Source organism: Narcine bancroftii, chromosome 1 (assembly GCF_036971445.1).
Source record: "Narcine bancroftii isolate sNarBan1 chromosome 1, sNarBan1.hap1, whole genome shotgun sequence".
NCBI classification, from domain to species: Eukaryota; Metazoa; Chordata; class Chondrichthyes; order Torpediniformes; family Narcinidae; genus Narcine; species Narcine bancroftii.
The window spans coordinates 23,011,540-23,028,940 of record NC_091469.1 but is presented as its reverse complement, the minus strand read 5'-3'; the positions used below and the strand labels follow the sequence as shown (position 1 = coordinate 23,028,940).

At 40.4% G+C, this 17,401-nt stretch overlaps 1 protein-coding gene across 3 annotated transcripts in view; it reads left to right on the top strand.

The window, feature by feature from the left end:
* unc45b (unc-45 myosin chaperone B) overlaps positions 1 to 17,401 on the top strand; it is a 98,740-nt gene that overhangs the window by 67,201 nt on the left and 14,138 nt on the right. Inside the window, exons 14-16 of one of the 3 annotated variants that reach the window (XM_069922062.1) lie at positions 4,094 to 4,221; positions 6,219 to 6,285; positions 16,120 to 16,233. The exons of 1 other annotated variant lie outside the window; for it this stretch is intronic. In XM_069922062.1, the coding sequence (XP_069778163.1) occupies positions 4,094 to 4,221; positions 6,219 to 6,285; positions 16,120 to 16,233 (309 nt within the window). The remainder of the gene's footprint in view (positions 1 to 4,093; positions 4,222 to 6,218; positions 6,286 to 16,119; positions 16,234 to 17,401) is intronic. One more of the 3 variants, XM_069922069.1, reaches the window with a different exon arrangement.

Below are 17,401 nucleotides of genomic sequence, written 5' to 3'. Positions count from 1 at the left end.
AATAGGGAAATGTTACAGTATTACTTTAATAATGGAAAAAATTTATTGTTATACAATATTTGTTTGAAAAATTGTATGGATAAAAAGATTAAAGTTTATTAGTTTTAATATTAATGGGTTAAATGGGATGGTAAAAAGTAAAATGGTCTTGGCTTACCTAAAGAAATTAAAAGCAGATATAATTTTTCTACAGGAAATTCATATTACCAAATTGGAATATGATAATTAAAAAGAGGATGGTTGGGACAAATAATATTGACTTCCTTTGGTTTAAAGCAAGAAGGTTAGTGTTATGAGCCCAGATGACCCCAAAACTCAGCAGCAATAGATATTCACCAAGACAAATGGTTACTTAAACAAAGGTTGCTTTTAATTATCTTTAAATATGAAAACAAGATCAATCTTAACTTATCACTATTAACTTACTTAAATTCTAAGCTCATGTGTATGTAATGTGTGTGTAAGTTTAGAAAAGTTCTTTAATTCACAATCCAATCTCACTTCTCCACTCCTCCAAATTCACTGGTTGCAGGCAATTCTTATACTGTGCACAGAATTTAATGTTTCTGAATTTCACCAGGCTTTGGTGCTTGAAAAGTAAATGGTTACCACTCATTTACTTCTCAGTTTTCAGAGAGAGATCTATTGTTCTATTGTTCGCTGGACACCCACAAAACTGATTTCTGCCACATCAGTGTCTTGCTGACGAAACTTGCCCCATCAGGGGTTTCGAGATGATAACCTCTTTCTTTCAGGTCACCACAGAGTTCCTTTTTGATTTTTTCTTTTTTCAAGTGAAACATTAGGCAGCCAGTCCTCTCTTCTTGTATGGACCACAAGGGCTTTGACCAGGCTGAACTAAGCTTGTTCTGTTCCAGTCCCAGCTGCTGTTGCTGACTGTAAAACTCCCTCACTCAGAGAAAAACCTGTTTTACTCCCTCTCTGCTTGCAAAAACCATATGACCCTCATAGAACAGCAAACAGCACTCAGACAGCCTGATGAATTCTTTCAAATCAATAATCCATTAGTGAAGTCCCTTGGGCACTCTTCAAAGTTTTTGCAAAGGCACTTGGAGGTGGGCAGTCTAACTTGAGCAGATCTCCAGTATTTTAAATTAGATCTGTTTTGAAATGTTTGTATGTGACCTACACTTAAAAAAAACTGCCATGCTTTATCTCCCAAAATCGTATCTATATACAATATAAAACACAACATATTCTGTTACAGGTAGCAATTCTAATTAATAAAAATACACTAGTATTAATAGAAGGTTCATCGATTGACCATGCCAGAAGGTATGTAATGGCATATTGTAAAAATTATGGAGAATTATTTATGCCCCAAGTTATGATGATGAAGCCTTTATGAAAGATATATTCTTAAAAACAGCAGAGGAAATATAAAATATATTAGTCAGAGAATATTTTAATTTTTGCTTGGACTCAATACTAGATAAATCTGCAAGAATACTAATGAGAGTGAAAGAGGCAAAAACCACAATTTTGTATATGAAGGATCTAAATCTTATCGATATATGGAGGCAATTAAATCCTACAGAGAGAGACTACTCCTTTTACTAAAGGGTGCACAATTAACATACAAGGATTGACTTATTTTTAATGTCTGCCCAGTTAAAAAGTAGAAGTAGAGTAACAGAATACCTAGAGGAACAGATCATTCACCTCTAACATTAACTATTGCAATAATGGAAAAGCAAGAAAATATATACAGATGCCATCTTAATACCATGCAACTAAAAAGAACAGATTTCTGCACATTTATAAAGAGACATATAGAAATATTTTGCCAAACAAATCAGCCGTCTACCATTAATAGTTTTTTGATATAGGATATGCTCAAAGCATATTTAAGGGGAAAATGATATCCTATACAAAGAATATAAAGAGAGAATATATGGCAGAATTAAACAGCTTGGAGAAAGATATTATAGAATTATTTAAAAAAATCAAAGAACAGGACTACAAGAAGAATACAGATTACTGGAGAATAAAAAGCTAAGATATAATACAATACAAACATATAAAACAGAAAAGGCTATATTAAAAACTAAACAACAATACTGAGTTAGGTGAATGGGTGCATAAAGTCTTAACTTGGCAAATTCAGGTAGGAGGAGTCATCAAGAATGATAACTGCTACAAAGACAAAGATAGGAACTCTAGCATATAAACTAAAGGAAATCAATGACATCTTTAGACAATATTACACAAAATTATATAAATTAGAATTACTAGGATAAGACTGCTATACAGAAGGAACTCATGTCCTTTGAACAACTAAAACACAAATACAGAGTGGCCAATGGGACCTTCTTTTGTTTTCTCCAGCTTAGATCATTCTCAAGAGAAAGCTGACCCCACCTGAAATTAGTGAAACTGAACAAACGGTTTGGATGGGGAATGCACCCAATTTGATAACAAAAATGTACTATGCTCTCCTGAGCAAAAGTGCAAAACCAGGGTTACAGAGATCAAGGGAAAAATGGAACTTGGACTTGGGTGTGGTGTTTTCAGAAAGAAGCTGGTCAGATTGGTATAAGGACAGCATGACATCAATTATAAATGCAAGATATGGATTGGTTCAGTATAATTTTTTACACCAGTCATATCTTACCCCACAGAAATTACATAGATCAAAAGCAGAAATATCAGACATATGTTTCAGATGTGGGACTGAGACAGGAACTTTTCTACATGCTACATAGTCATATGTGAAGGTGAGGCCATTTTGGCAAGACATCACAGATAACAGGAATGGCCTTCACGGGCGACCTGGAGCTATATCTCCAAGGTAATTTTATGGAAATATGCAAAAATTGAATAAATATCAAATCTCATTTATAAAAATAGCACTGGCTGTAGCAAAAAAATGTATTGCGATCACTTAGATGTCTGACTCCACTCTACTTATAGCACGATGGACTGCAGAAATGAACAGTTGTAAACCTATGGAAAAGAACACATCTAACTTAAAGAATAAATATAACACTTGTGTAAAGATCTGGCACGAATTCCTGGATGATATAGGGGCCCAAATACAGTAATTTAAAAAAAAGACTATAAATGTTACTATTATACATATCCAAATGTGATTTCACCAAATATATTCTATATATTTAAACGATATGCAAATTCTAATGGTGTCCTGATCTGTATGTATTGAAAGGAGGAGGGAAGGAGGAAGCAGAGGAGGAACTGTTTTGTTTTTGTTGTTGTTTGTAAGAAAAAGTTTAATATATTGTGATATTGAGATTTTATTATGTATATTTTTGAAAAAAATCAAATATACAAAAGTCCGCGCGCGCGCGCGCACACACACACACACAAACACACACACACACACACACACACACACACACACACACACACACACACACACACACACACACACACACACACACACACACACACACACACACACACACACACACACACAGAACTTTAGTAAGAGATTAGCCGATAAGATGCTCCTCATGAGTCAGATTGCTACAGCTCCTGTAGCTGGAAGCATAGTGTGCACTGAAGGCTGATGCAAATTCAGCTGACTTCCTCCTATGCTGTACCAGCCTGATTCATAGGATCTAACCTCTGAGGCCTGATCACCTCCCAGAAATAGTTTAGAGACCAAGAAAATTAATTGGAATTCTGCATGTGCAAATGCATGTTTGTGTGGGGGAAGTGTGTGCATTCAGGGAGGGGGAGGGGTATGAGCGGGCGGGGTGGGGTGTGTGGTGAATTTGGAGAAGGTTCCATCTAGGATGGGGTGTGTGAATGGGGCGATGAGTCAGAGAGGGGTACGTGATAGGGGGGTGAGTTCAAGGAGGGGTGAGGGTGAGTGAGGGGAGGGGTGAGTGCAGTGGAAGGATGAGTGTGGGGAAGCTGTGTGCAGGGAAGGATGTGGGGAGCGGTGTGTGCAGGGAGGGCTGCATGCGAGGAGGGGAGCATGCAGGGAGGGCGCGCGTGGGGAGAGATGAGTGTGGGAGGGTGTGAGGAGAATGCAGCCCATTGTCTCTGAAGAAGAGAATGATTGATGATTGCAGCTGGAAACTGATGACAGCTCTTGCTGTTCCAGGATAAAAAGGACTTTGTGATGCAGCGGGTGAAGCGTTTGATCAAGGCAGGTGTTGTCTCTGCTCTTGCTATCATGCTGAAGGCAGACAGTGCCATCTTGACAGACCAAACCAAGGAGCTGATGGCTAGGTGAGATGTACTCTTCAGTATGTTTTAGGAGAATTACATATAAAATGACCCCTCAAGGAGCTAAATGGTGTTCAATTTGACCTCTCACTGGTCAGGCAGCACACATGGAAGTCATGTAATCAGCCATGATCATACTCAATGGTGGAGCAGGCTTGAAGGGTCAAATTGTCTGCTCTTGCACCTATTTTCTACGATTTCATAGTGTCAGGCTAAATTATGTCCCATAAAAGTGGAGTGAAGCATAACATTCAGACACAGAGAGTGCTATCTGAACTAAAACATAATACAAATGCTGTAAAGCACTAGTTTTCAATGTGTAATAGGCTGCCCAATCAACTCTTCTGGGACACATCTTCATTTAATGTACAGGACGTGGTGTGAGTGAATCTGTGTGTGAGTGAATCTGTCTGAGTGTCTGTCTGCGTATATGTGGTCTGTGTGTCTGTGCGTGTTTCAGTGTCTTAAGTGTATGTGTCTGTCCACATTTGTGTGTGTGTCTGTGAGTGTATTTATCTTTGTTTGTGTGTCCTTTGCATGGATGTGTGTGTGTGTGTGTGTGTGTGTGTGTGTGTGTGTGTGTGTGTGTGTGTGTGTGTGTGTGTGTGTCAGTGTCTGTTTCTGTGTTAATGTGTGTGTGTTTTTGTTCAGTTGTGCAGGTGTCAATGTGTGTATGTGGGATGTGACATTGAGGGGTGTGTACATGGCCCAGACTGCAAAATATGCTGAGATGAACTCTGCACCAAGTCCAAGTCATATTCCCAAAGCAAGCCACAATATTGTCTTAACCAAGACTTGTCATTTTAAAATTCCTCTTGCAACATTAGGTTACATTAATCACTTGCTTGTGAAAAGTATTTATCAAGACACTGTGGGAGAATTCCATTTTGCCTGTCTGAACTGGATGTATTACTGGCTGGTAACCCAGATGCCTGGGCTTACGATCTCACTGCAGCAACCATGCAGCTTATATTCAATTAAAAATCTGAAATTACCATATATGGATTTCATCAGGAAGAGTCCATCCATGTCGTCCATAACACCCATTCCTCCCAATTAATATGTACAGGATAGAATAATATGTTAGTGAATGATAAATAAATTCAGGTGTTTTCTCTTTTTTCTCTCTCTTCTTTTTCTTTGTGGGGGGAGGGGGATAAAAAGAAAAAAATTATATATAATTTTCATTGTATTGTTATGAAGAATTTATATGTACATATTGATGCAAATGAAAAATGAAATTTTCAAAAATATTCTGAAATTAAAAAAAACAATGTTGAACTTAATAATAAAGATCTCAGAATATGAGATTGTTGTAAAACTATTTGGTTCGCTAACCTCCTTCAAGGAAGGAAATCTGCAATCTTTTGCCAGTCTGGCCCAAATGTGACTCCAGATCAAGGGCAATTAGAGATAGGCAATAAAGTTTGGGAAAGGCTTTGCCAGTGATGCTCAAATTCTCCAAAAAAAAACAGGGCAAATAGTACCTCTAACACTGCCGCATTGTTGTGTTGCCTGGATAATGACAGGGCTATTCCCCTGATTGACCACAACACATTTTGTAAAAACTCAACATCAGCAAAGCATGGGATTATTATGGAATCATAGAGGTAATCAGGTCCTCTAACTCACTCAGTCTGTGCCAGCCATATTATCACCATCTTCATTCACACCAGTCCTACATTATTTCTATTTTTTTTAAATCTCCCCACATTCGTATCATCCTGTCCTAGATTCCAGCACTCACCCACACACTGCGGCCAATTAATCTGGCAACTTGCATATGTTCAGGTCATCAGAGGAAACTGGAGCCCCTGGGGAAAAGCCATGTGGTCACAGGGAGCATGCGCAAACTCCACATGGTCAACATCCCAAGGACCTGTGAGATTGGCTTGGCCAAGTTCAATGAAATGCACCCTGGGAAAACCATTTTCAGTTCTTAAAAAGCATATATAATTTCTTTAATATGCAATTAAATCTCATTTTCCTTTTAACCTTAGAGTGTTCCTTGCTTTGGTTGAGGATGTCAGAGATCGTGGCAAAATTGTGGCACAAGGTGGTGGAAAGGTATTTACAAAGAATTGTACAGAGCAGACAGCACAGAAAAAGGGGTTTCAGATTTGTACCAGCGTTTGTGCTCCACACAAACCTCCCCCCATCACTCTTCATCCCACCCTATTACCCAGTCTATTTACTCCTTGATTCCCTGGTGTTTATCCAACTTTTACTTCAAGGCATCCTTCTAACCACTTCAGACACTCTGTGTAGGAACGAGTTCCAAATTCCTCCTGCTCTTTGTAAATATGTTTCTACTGACTTCCCTGTAACATTTATTAGCTCCTGCTTGAGGGCCCTGGTTTTGTCTCCCTCCCAAACAGATACTGATTCTTGGCAACTTCCCCATGAACCCTTTCATCATCTTTCCAATCTTATAAAGGTGGCACCTCAGCAAGTTGTGTTGAAGATGTTCCAGCCTGTTCCTCCTCTACTGTTAGTAATATCTTCTTGGCTCATTGGTTAATGTGACATTTATCTGTGGTGCTGCCTGGTTGTTGTCCAAGTTGCTGGAGTTATAATGGATGGATATTGACAATGGAGAGATCATGAGAGCAATAAATGCCATCATAGTGAGGGGATCAACAGATTGGACTGCAGGTGTATATCCACAATAAATAAATTACCTTGACTAATTAATTCAATCATAGTGAGAATATAGCATAGAACAAAGAACACTACAGCATAGAACAGGCCCTTCAGCCCTCAATATTGAGCTTACCCATATATTCTTTAAAAAGCTGAACCCTCCCTACTCTTTAACCCTCAGTTTTGTTCCATCCATGTGCCTGTCTAAGTGTCTTTTAAATGGCCCTAATGTTTCAGCCTCCACCACCACCCCTGGCAAGGCATTACAGGCACCCACAACTCTCTGAGTAAAAAACTTACCTCTGATGTCTCCCCTAAACTTCTCTCCTTTCACTTTGTTCACATGTCCACTGGTGTTTGTTATTCCTGCCCTGGGAAAAAGGCCCTGGCTCTCCATCCTATCTAAGCCTCTCAATCTTGTAGACCTCTGTTAAATATCCTCTCATCCTTCTACGCCTCAAAGAGAAAGAGTCCCAGCTCTGCTAACCTTGCCTTATCAGACTTAATTTCCAATCCAGGCAGCATCCTGGTAAATCTCCTTTGCACCCTCCCCATAGCTTCCACATCCTTCCTATAATGTGACCAAAACTGAATTTAATACTCACTCGAGTGGTGTCACTAGAGATTTGTAGAGTCTTTGACTCATGAACTCAATCTCCTTATTAATGAAGCCCAATATCCCATAGGCCCACTACAAGGCCTTCTTAACTCTCCTATCAATCTGCGGGGCAACCTTGAGGGATATATGGATTTGGACCCCCAAGATCCCGCTGTACATCCACACTCTTAAGTAACCGACCATTAATCCTGTACTCAGCCTTCTGGTTTGTCCTTCCAAATGCATCATCTCATGATTATCTGGATTGAAATTCATCTGCCATTTTTCCACCTAACTCTGCATCCTGCCTATATCTTGCAACCTATGACAACCTTCAATACCACCCAGAACTCCTCCAACCTTTGTATTATCTGCAAACATATGGACCCATCCTTCTCCCTCTTCATCTAGGTCATTTATAAAAATCACAAAGAGCAGGGATCCCAGAGCAGATCCTTGCGGAACTCCACTAGTCACTGACCTCAAGGCAGAATACTTTCCTTCCACTGCTACTCTGCTTTCTACTTGCAAGCCAATTTTTTTTTTTATCCACACAGCAAAGGTTCCATGCCTCATGACTTTCTGAATGAGTCTCTAATGGGGGACCTTGTCAAGTCCCTTATTAAAATCCATATAAACCACATCTACCACCTTACCCACATCAACTTCCTTTGTTACCTCCTTAAAAACTCAGTTAATCTTATGTGGCACGACCTTACCTTCACAAAGCCAGGCTGACTATTCTTGAGTAGACTGAATTTCTCCAAATACTCATAGATCCATTCCTTAGAAATACTCTCCAATCGTTTGCCCACTCGTTTGGGACTCATCAGTCTATAATTCTCAGGATTCTCCTATTACATTTTTTCAACAAGGGGACCACATTTGCCACTCTCCAATCCTCTGGCACCTCCCCTACTGTCAATGCGGATTCAAAGATTGTAGCCACTGTCTCAGCTATCTCTTCCCTCACTTCCCACAGACCCCTGGGGTAATTGCATCTGGCCCCCAGGGACTTAATCAATCTTAATGTTTTTAAGAAAGTCCATCACTTACTCTTTGTCAATGTCAACATTGTCCAACACACATGCCTGTTCTATTCCGACCTCATGCGTATCCAAATCCTTTTCTCTTGTGAATACTGAAACAAAGTATTTGTTAATGACCTCACCAACCTCTTCCGCCTCCAGGCACATGCTGCTTCCTTTAACCTTAAGCAGCCCAGCTTCATTCTCGTCATCCTTCTGTTCTTTACATGTGCATAGTACACCTTGGGGTTCTCCTTCATCCTACATGACACCATATATTTCTTATGAGCCCTTCCTGTTTTCTGCTTCCTTCTTCCTCTTAACTGGCTGTGCCTCACCTGTTTCATCAACCACAGTTCCCTTTTCCTACCAACTTTTCCCTGCTCCACTGGGACAAACCTATCCTGAACCCAGCACGTGGTCCCTAAACTTCCTTCACATTAGTTCTGTACATTCACATTTGAACACTCCTGTTTCCAATTTACTCTCGCAAGTTCCTGCCTCGTATCTTCCTAATTAGCCCTTCCCCAATTAAACACTTTCCCATTTTGTTTGCTTTTACCCTTATCCATAGCTATGCTAAAGCTCAGGGAGTTGTGGTCAATTTCAACAAAATGCTCAGCCACAGAGAAGTCCACCACCTGACCAGGTTCATCACCCAGAATTAGATTGAGTATGGCCTCTCCTCTAGTTGGCTGGTTTGCATTCTGCATCAGGAATCTTGAAAACATCCAACAAATTCAGTCCCATCTATCTTTCTTGCAGTGAGGAAGTGCCGGTCAATGTTTGGGAAGTTGAAGTCTCCCATAACAACAACCCTGTATTTCCTGCACTATCCAAAATCTACCTGCTTACCTGCTCCTTGGTGTCTCAAGGGGTAATTGGGAGCCTATAGATTACCCCTAATACAGTGATAGCTCCCTTCCTTTTTGTGTCTTCCACCCACACCAGCTCAGTAGACACTCCCTCAGCAGTGTCCTCCCTTTCTGTAGCTGTGATAATATCCCTAACTAGTAATGCTACTTCCCCCCCTCCCCCCACTTACCACCCATCCAATTCCTTTTAAAACACTTCAACCCCAGTACCTGCGTTAGCCAATCAAGTCTCTGTAATGGCCACAACATTGTTGTACCACATACTTGAACATTTTTAGTGGAGTCTTCTATTGATCCATAAACTGAATGGATATTTTCATCCTGAGAGTTTTAATAAGTAATAAACAATTTCTGATATTTCAGTTCACATAGAAAAAGAACATTTCAACAGAAAATTTCCAAAAAAAAACCAAGTTTACAATATTTCAGTTGACATAGAAGATATCTATGGAACAGGATGAGGCCATATAGCCTATCGTGGCCTGGCTGCAGAAGAACGATCTGGCCTCATGCCATTTCTCAGGTTATATGTCAGAGCACATCATTGCACACTGAAGTAAATTGTAAATGTGAAGAGTGAAGATTATTGCCACCTCAGCCCTTGGCTATTAAGATTCAGCCTCATCAGAATCTTCACCCCATACCCATCCTTCAGCTCTTCTCTAATCCTTCCACCAATTAACTCAAACTTAAATGATCTGGTTATTGACCACTCTGGGCAAAAGACCCATGCTCTCTACACACTCCAGGGCTTTTATGATTTTATACATCTCAATTATATCTCCTTCAAACCTTCCTTCAAATTGTCCCAACTTTTTAGCCAAAGTATCACAAGCAGACATCCAATGAATGAAAAGAATTTTAAAGCAATCACAAGATTGTTTTCTTTTCCTGAATGGATATGGATTTGTTCAAATATTTGCATCTTATTTGGAGTATCTGTAAATGTCCAAATATATGTCTTTGTTCAGTGGTTTAAAGATTCTCAGCCTTGTGAATTTGTACATTTTCAAAATTTAAATTTTAATGATTTTACCAATACAGCACGGTAGAAGTCCTTTCTGGCCCATGAAACCTGTGTCACCCAATGACACCCAATCAGCCTACCAAACCTGTGCATTTTTTGGAGGGTGGGAGGAAAACTGAGGCGCTCAGAGAAAACCCACATGGATACATGGAGAATGTAGAAACTCTTTACAGACAGCTCCAGATTCCAACCCAGGTCACTGGCACTACAATAGCATTGTGCTAACTGCTGTGCTATTCATGTCGCCATTTCTCTACATTGTCTTACTCTTCCTATCTCTGTAACCTCCTCCAGCCCTACAACTTTGATCTCTTCCATTTCTGGTGTCGTGACCACTTCCTGTTCCAATAACCCCATGTCAGGCATCTATTCTCTGAAACCCCTTCATTAATCTTTTCTAACCCTTATTCCTCCTTGATGAGCTTAAAGCACTTCTTGATGATTCAAGATTTGACCTCTCTTCTCACCATCACCATTAGTGGCACAGAATTAAATGCTCCTATGATGGTTGTCTTTGACATCTAAAGAAACTGTCCATGATCAAGTTGTTGTGCAGGGTCTCAAATACTTATGGTAACAATTAAGTAGAAAATGGTAATTTTAGATTGAGAATACAGCCATCAAACCATAGAACACTATAGGTCAGAAACAGGCCGTTCAGCATTCTAAGTGTGGTCTCACCAGAGATTTATAGAGCCGCAACATTACTGGATTGAACTCCATCTGCCAATTTTCCGCTCAACTTTGCATCCTGTCTATATCTTTCAGTATCCTACGACAGCCTTCAACACTATCCATAACCCCTCCAACCTCTGCATCATCTGCAAACTTATTGGCACATCCCTCTACTTCTTCATTCAGGTCACTTATAAAAATCACAAAGAGCAGGGGTCCCAGATCAAATTCCTCTGGAACTTCACTTGTCATTGATCTAGGCAGAATACTTTCCATCCACTACCACTCTCTGTAGGCAAGCCAATTTTGTATCCACACAGCCAAGGTTCTTGCCTCATCGCACTGACATGCAACCAGACCATATCCCTCCATACCTGTCCCATCCATGAAACTGTCCAAATTTTTCTTAAATGTAAAAATCAAGCTTGTATTCACCAATGCACCTGGCAGCTCATTTCACACTCTCACAACTACACATGAAGGTTCCCCTTATGTTCCCGTTAAACTTTTTCCTTTTATCCTTATCCCATGACCTTTAGTTTTTATGTCTCCCAATTTCAATAGAAAAAAAGTCTACTTGCTTTTATTCTATCGATGCCCATCATAATTATGTACACCTCCATCAAATCCCCGCTAATTCTTCTATGTTCCAGGGAATAGTTCTAATCCATTTAACCTTCCCCTGTAACTCAGATGTTCAAGTCCCGGCAACATCCTTGTAAATCTCCTCTGCACTTTTTCAATTTATTGATATTCTTCCTGTAGTCAGGAGACTGAAACTTGTACAACTTCACCACAACATTCCAACTCCTATACTCAGTACTTGGATTTATAAAGGCTAATGTCCGAAAAACTGTCTTTATAACCCTATCACCGATGATGCCACTTTCAGTGAAGTATGTATCTTTATTCCCAGATCCCTTTGTTGTACCACAGTGCCCTACTGTTTACCTTGGTTTATCCTTCCAATGTGCAACACCACACTTGTCTGCATTAATTTCTATCATTTGCAGGCCACTTTCCAGCTGATCCAGATCCCTCTGCAGGCTTTGAAAGCTGTCCTAATTGTTCACTGAAGTTCATCTTTGTATCATCTGCAAACTGAGATCATTGATATAGATGATGAACAACAATGGACCCAGCATTGATCCCTATGGCACACCACTCATCAGAGGCCACCCCATTCAGAGAAACAGTCCACTCCCATTCTCTGGCTTCTCCCGTAAAGCCAATGTTGAATCCAGTTTACTACCTCACCATGAATATCGAGTGACTGAACCTTCCTGAATAACCTCCCATGCAGGACCTTGCCAAAGACCTTACAAAAGTGCATGTAGACAACATCCATGGGCTTTCCTTCATTAGACAATAGACAATGGACAATAGGAGCTGGAGTAGGCCCTTCGGCCCATCGAGCCAGCACCGCCATTTTACAGATCATGGCTGATCACTACCATCAGTACCCCTTTCCAGCCTTATCCCCATAACCCTTAACTCCTTTGCCCACTAGAGTCTTATCTAACTCTCTTTTGAACATAATCAGCGAATCTGCCTCTACCACCCTCTGTGGCAGAGCATTCCACAGATTCACACTTCTCTGGGTAAAAAAATGTTTTCTCATCTCCGTCCTAAAGGGCCTACCCTGTATTCTTAAACTTTCCTGGTAACATCTTTGATTTGTTAAACATGACCTACCATGCACAAAGCCATGTTGACTATTCCTAATCAGTTCCTGATTATCCAAATATATCTGATCTTTTAAAAAACCTTCCAATGACCTACCCATTAGGTTTACAGCCCTATAATTTCCCAGATTATTTTTAGCCTTTTTTAAACAATATAACAACATGAGCTACTCTCCAATCCACCAGCACCTCATCTGTAGCTAAGGAAATTGCCAGTGCCTCTGCAATTTCTAAACTAACCTCCATCAAGGTCCCAGGGAATATCTTTTCAGGCACTGGGGATTTATTCCTTCTTATTTGCCATAAGACAGCAAGCATCTCCTCCTTTTTAATCCATATGGATTCTAGGATCTCTCTGCTTGTTTGCCTCACTTCCTGAGACTGCCAGTTTCATAAACAAATGCAGATGCAAAAATGGGATCCCTCATCACCTTTCCAAGTAACCTACTCAATTGGTTAACACAGGCCTCCTTGCACAAAGCCATGTTGACGAACCCTCATCAGTTCCTGACTATGTAAAATACTTGAATATCTGATCTTTTAGAAAACTTCTAATAACTTACCCACTACTGACATCAGGCTCACAGCCTTTTTGCTCCATACATAGCCAAGCACTCTGATCTTTAAGGGGACCAATTTTGTCTCTCATTATCCTTTTGCTCTTAATATACCTGTAATATTCCAGAGGATTTTACCCTCACCTTGTCTGTCAAACCAACCTCATGTTTTCTTTTAGCCCTCTTGATTTCTTTCTTTTCTATTTCATTTTTTATACTCAAGTACCTCATTTGCTCCATGTTGCCTATACATGCCATACATTTCTCTCTTCTTCTTAGCCAGATCCCTAATATCCATTGAAAACCAAGGTTCCCTAAGCCTGTTAACTTTGCATTTAATCCTGACAGAACCATACTAATTCTGTACTCTCAAAACTTTATCTTTTAAATCCTCTGACTTACAGAGCACATATTTGCCCAAAAACAACCTATCCCAATCCACGTTTTCCAGAAACTTTCTAATTTCCTCAGAATTGGCCTTTCTCCAATTTAGAATCACAATCTGAGGCCCAGACCTATCCTTATCCATAATTATCTTGAAACAAAGGGCATTATGATCACTGGACCTAAAGTTTTCCCCTACACACACTTTAGTCACTTGCTCTGTCTCATTCCCCAATAGGAGATCTAATATTGCACTCGCTTGAGTCGGTACCTCAAAATATTGATTTTAAAAAAACATTCCTGAACATATTTGACAAACTCTAAGCTGTGCAGTCCTTTTACAGAATGGGACTCCTAGTTCACATGAGGAAGGCTAAAATCACCAACTATCACAATGTTCTATCTCACTGCAGATTTGTTCCTTCAATTCTCGCTGACTATTGGGTGTCTATAATACAATACCTTAATATGATTGTACCTTTCCTGTTCCTCATTTTCCCTGAGTAGTAATGCCACCCTTCGCATTTTTATCCCTCCCCCACTATTACATCTGAGACAACAGTATCCCAGAACATTGAGCTAGCAGCCCTGCCCCTCCTACAACCAGGTTTCTCTAATGTCCACAATGGGAAAATTCCATGTGCCAATCCATGCTCTAAACTTATCTGCCTTTCATAGAAATAGAGACATCTCAGAACTCTTCCCACCATCAATAATTGTTTTTATAAGCAGTCTTAACATAATCTTTTTCCATCCCCACTCCCCGCACTGGTATATTTGGGTTTCCATTCCTCTGCAAATTTTGTTTAAACATCCATTCTTCCCTCCCCCCCCACAATCTCAGAGCAGTGCTAGAAATGAGATCCTCTCCAGTTCAGGTGTAAACTGTTCATATAATCATATAACAATTACAGTACGGAAACAGGCCATCTCGGCCCCTCTAGTCTGCTCCGATTCTTAGGGGACAAATCATTTTGTGTACTGTTAATTAAAAAGAGGAAAAACGAAAGAAAGATCTGAGTTAATTAAACAGATCAACAATACACAAACTAAAAACTCAGATGTTTACAAAAAAAATGGATTGAACTTAAAACTAAATTTGATCTTCTGCTGGTTCAGGTCCCAACTTCCCAGGAGAGAACTCAATGATCCAGAAATCTGAACCCTTTCCTCCTGCACCATCTCTTTAGCTGCATGTATTAAGCTGCATGCTCTTCCTATTTCTAACCTGACTTGCACGAGGCACGGGTAGCTATCTTGAGATCACAGCTCTGGAAGTCCTGTCCTTCAACACAGCACCTGTACACATTTTGCAAGACCTCATCACCCTTCCTACCTGTTCACCCTCCCTCTTGAAATGCAATGAACTCGATCTGAGATATCCCAGACCTTGGCACCTCCATCTAGGATTCCCAGTCTCCTCCACAGAACCTCTTATCTGCTCCCCTAACTATCAAAACCCTACCACTACAGCTCACCTCTTTTTCTCCCTTCCCTTCTTACTCCATGCCAGAGACTTGATCACCATGGCTTGTCCTTTTAGGTTTTATCCAAAATGTCATATGTATTTTTGAGGGGAACAGCCACAGGGATACCCTACACTGACTGCCTGTTCCTTTTCCTCTCCTGACTGTCACCCAGATAGTTAACTCTTGCCTCCTAGGTGTGATTGCTTCTCGGTAACTCCTGTCTGTCACCCCTTCAGCTTCCCAAATGTTCCCGACTTCAACCAGCACCAGTATACTAACACAGTTTGTAAGGAGTTGTAGTTGGATTCACTTTCATAGATGAAGTTGCCAGGGATACTGTTGGGTTCCCTGATTATCCACATATAGCAAGAAGAACAAATCCCTGCCCTGGCTCTCATTCCTGCTGTCTTAAGCAATACAAAAAAGAAAACATCTGCCCTCGTCCTTTGTTGCTGAATCCTTTTGTTCCTCAAGAGGCCTGTCTTACCTCAACACCTGCTCCTCAGCCTGTCAAGCCTCGGCCACTCTCATGTCAGCTGCTCAAACTTCAAACTCCTACTTTTACACCGGTCACCCCCACAGTGGTCACATCACATAAGTTCCCCTTCCTATATTGGCTTCAGCTAATTAGCTAAATGCAAGAAATGAACAAGCACCCATCTTTCCCAGTGTTTTTTAAATGCTACTTTTCTCGTTCAAAGTCCCGCTCCCGCAGCTCCTGTCAGGAAATTAACAAGCACCTACCTTTCCTGGTACTTTTTAAAATTATTCTGCTCTCGATCAAAGTCCTGTTCTTGCAGCCCCTGTCGGGAGATTAGTGAAATACATTTTTAAAATAATTTGTGGGAAGGGAGGTTTTAGGATCAGGTAGCATGTTCCTATATAGGGTTTAGTAGTGTTATGTTAAGGCCATTATTCTCTCTATATCTCTTCCTCTTATTTCTTCACTTTCTTATGCAGTCTTTGTTACCACTCGCCCTCCACGGCACTGACATGGGCAGGGTCAAGGCATCCCATGCTCTTGCTAAGATCACTGCCATTTCTGATCCAGAAATAGCCTTCCCTGGTGAAAGGGTAAGTGAAAACCTAGCAGACAACTAGATGTGATTCAGTAGAAAATAGTGGGACAGCAATGTTAATGGAGAGAGGGGTGAGGGTCTCACTTTACAGGCTTCCTGATTACTTTCTGGTACAATCACTCAGAACTGTGCCTCTACCTGTCGTCTTCCAGCTTTGAGTTCAAAGGTTATTTCTGAAAGTGAATCATCACTGAGCAAAAAGAAAGTTGATGATCCAGTGAAATATTGAGGCAATGCCTTACTGTCAGTAATGCTGACTTTCAGATGAAATATTAAAACTGATGCTTCTTAGGAGGTAAAAGATCCTGTAAAATGGCACAGTGGAATTCATGATGTCCTGAAATATTTTCAAGCCTGAAAGAATAGATTTTGGTTGTCTAAAATATCTGGTTACGGGGACAAGAAGACGAATTGGTTATCCCAGTTCGTACAGGAATGGCAACATCTCCTAAGCACCCAATGGCTATTAAGTGCATTTGCGACATCCCAAAAAATTTATGAATAGCTGCTTTAGCTGCAAGTCCAAAACAGATGTGGATATAAACTTCAGTTACAGAACCCTGCAAACCCTGCTTCCTAACCATAGGTATCATATGAACATTGTTAAAACATCTTGCAAGTTTTTAATTACTTTTTCTACATAAAACAAATGCAGGTTATCGTTACATCTCAGCCTCATTACAAATAAGGTCAGAAATTCACAAAGCCAAATTATCTTTGGATGATTTTTGATTGGTAACATACCTGTTCAAGTTTATTATCATGTCTACCAAGATACAGTGGGAAAGTTCATTTGGCATACAATCCAGCGAGACAACACACCTGTATATATAGTACAATGATTAAAAACAGAGTTCAGAGTCACAGCAAGAGATCAGTTAGAACTGAGAAAAGGCAACGTTATTTTACCGGTGTGAGTTTCGTTCAGTTGTCTGATTAAGTTGGTGTGATGCTCTGCTGCAGCAGGAAGCAGACACAAGTCTCGAGAAAAGACTGTACAACAGGCTTTATTCAGTTAAAGGTCTCTGCTACAGTGGTAGCTGTACTGGTGATTCCTGAGTGACTGCCTTGGAAGGGGCCGGCTCAGGATTATATCCCGGGTGGTTGATTGACAGCCGGCTGGGTGGAGTTTGGTCTATTCAGGTCGGCTGATTGACAGCGGC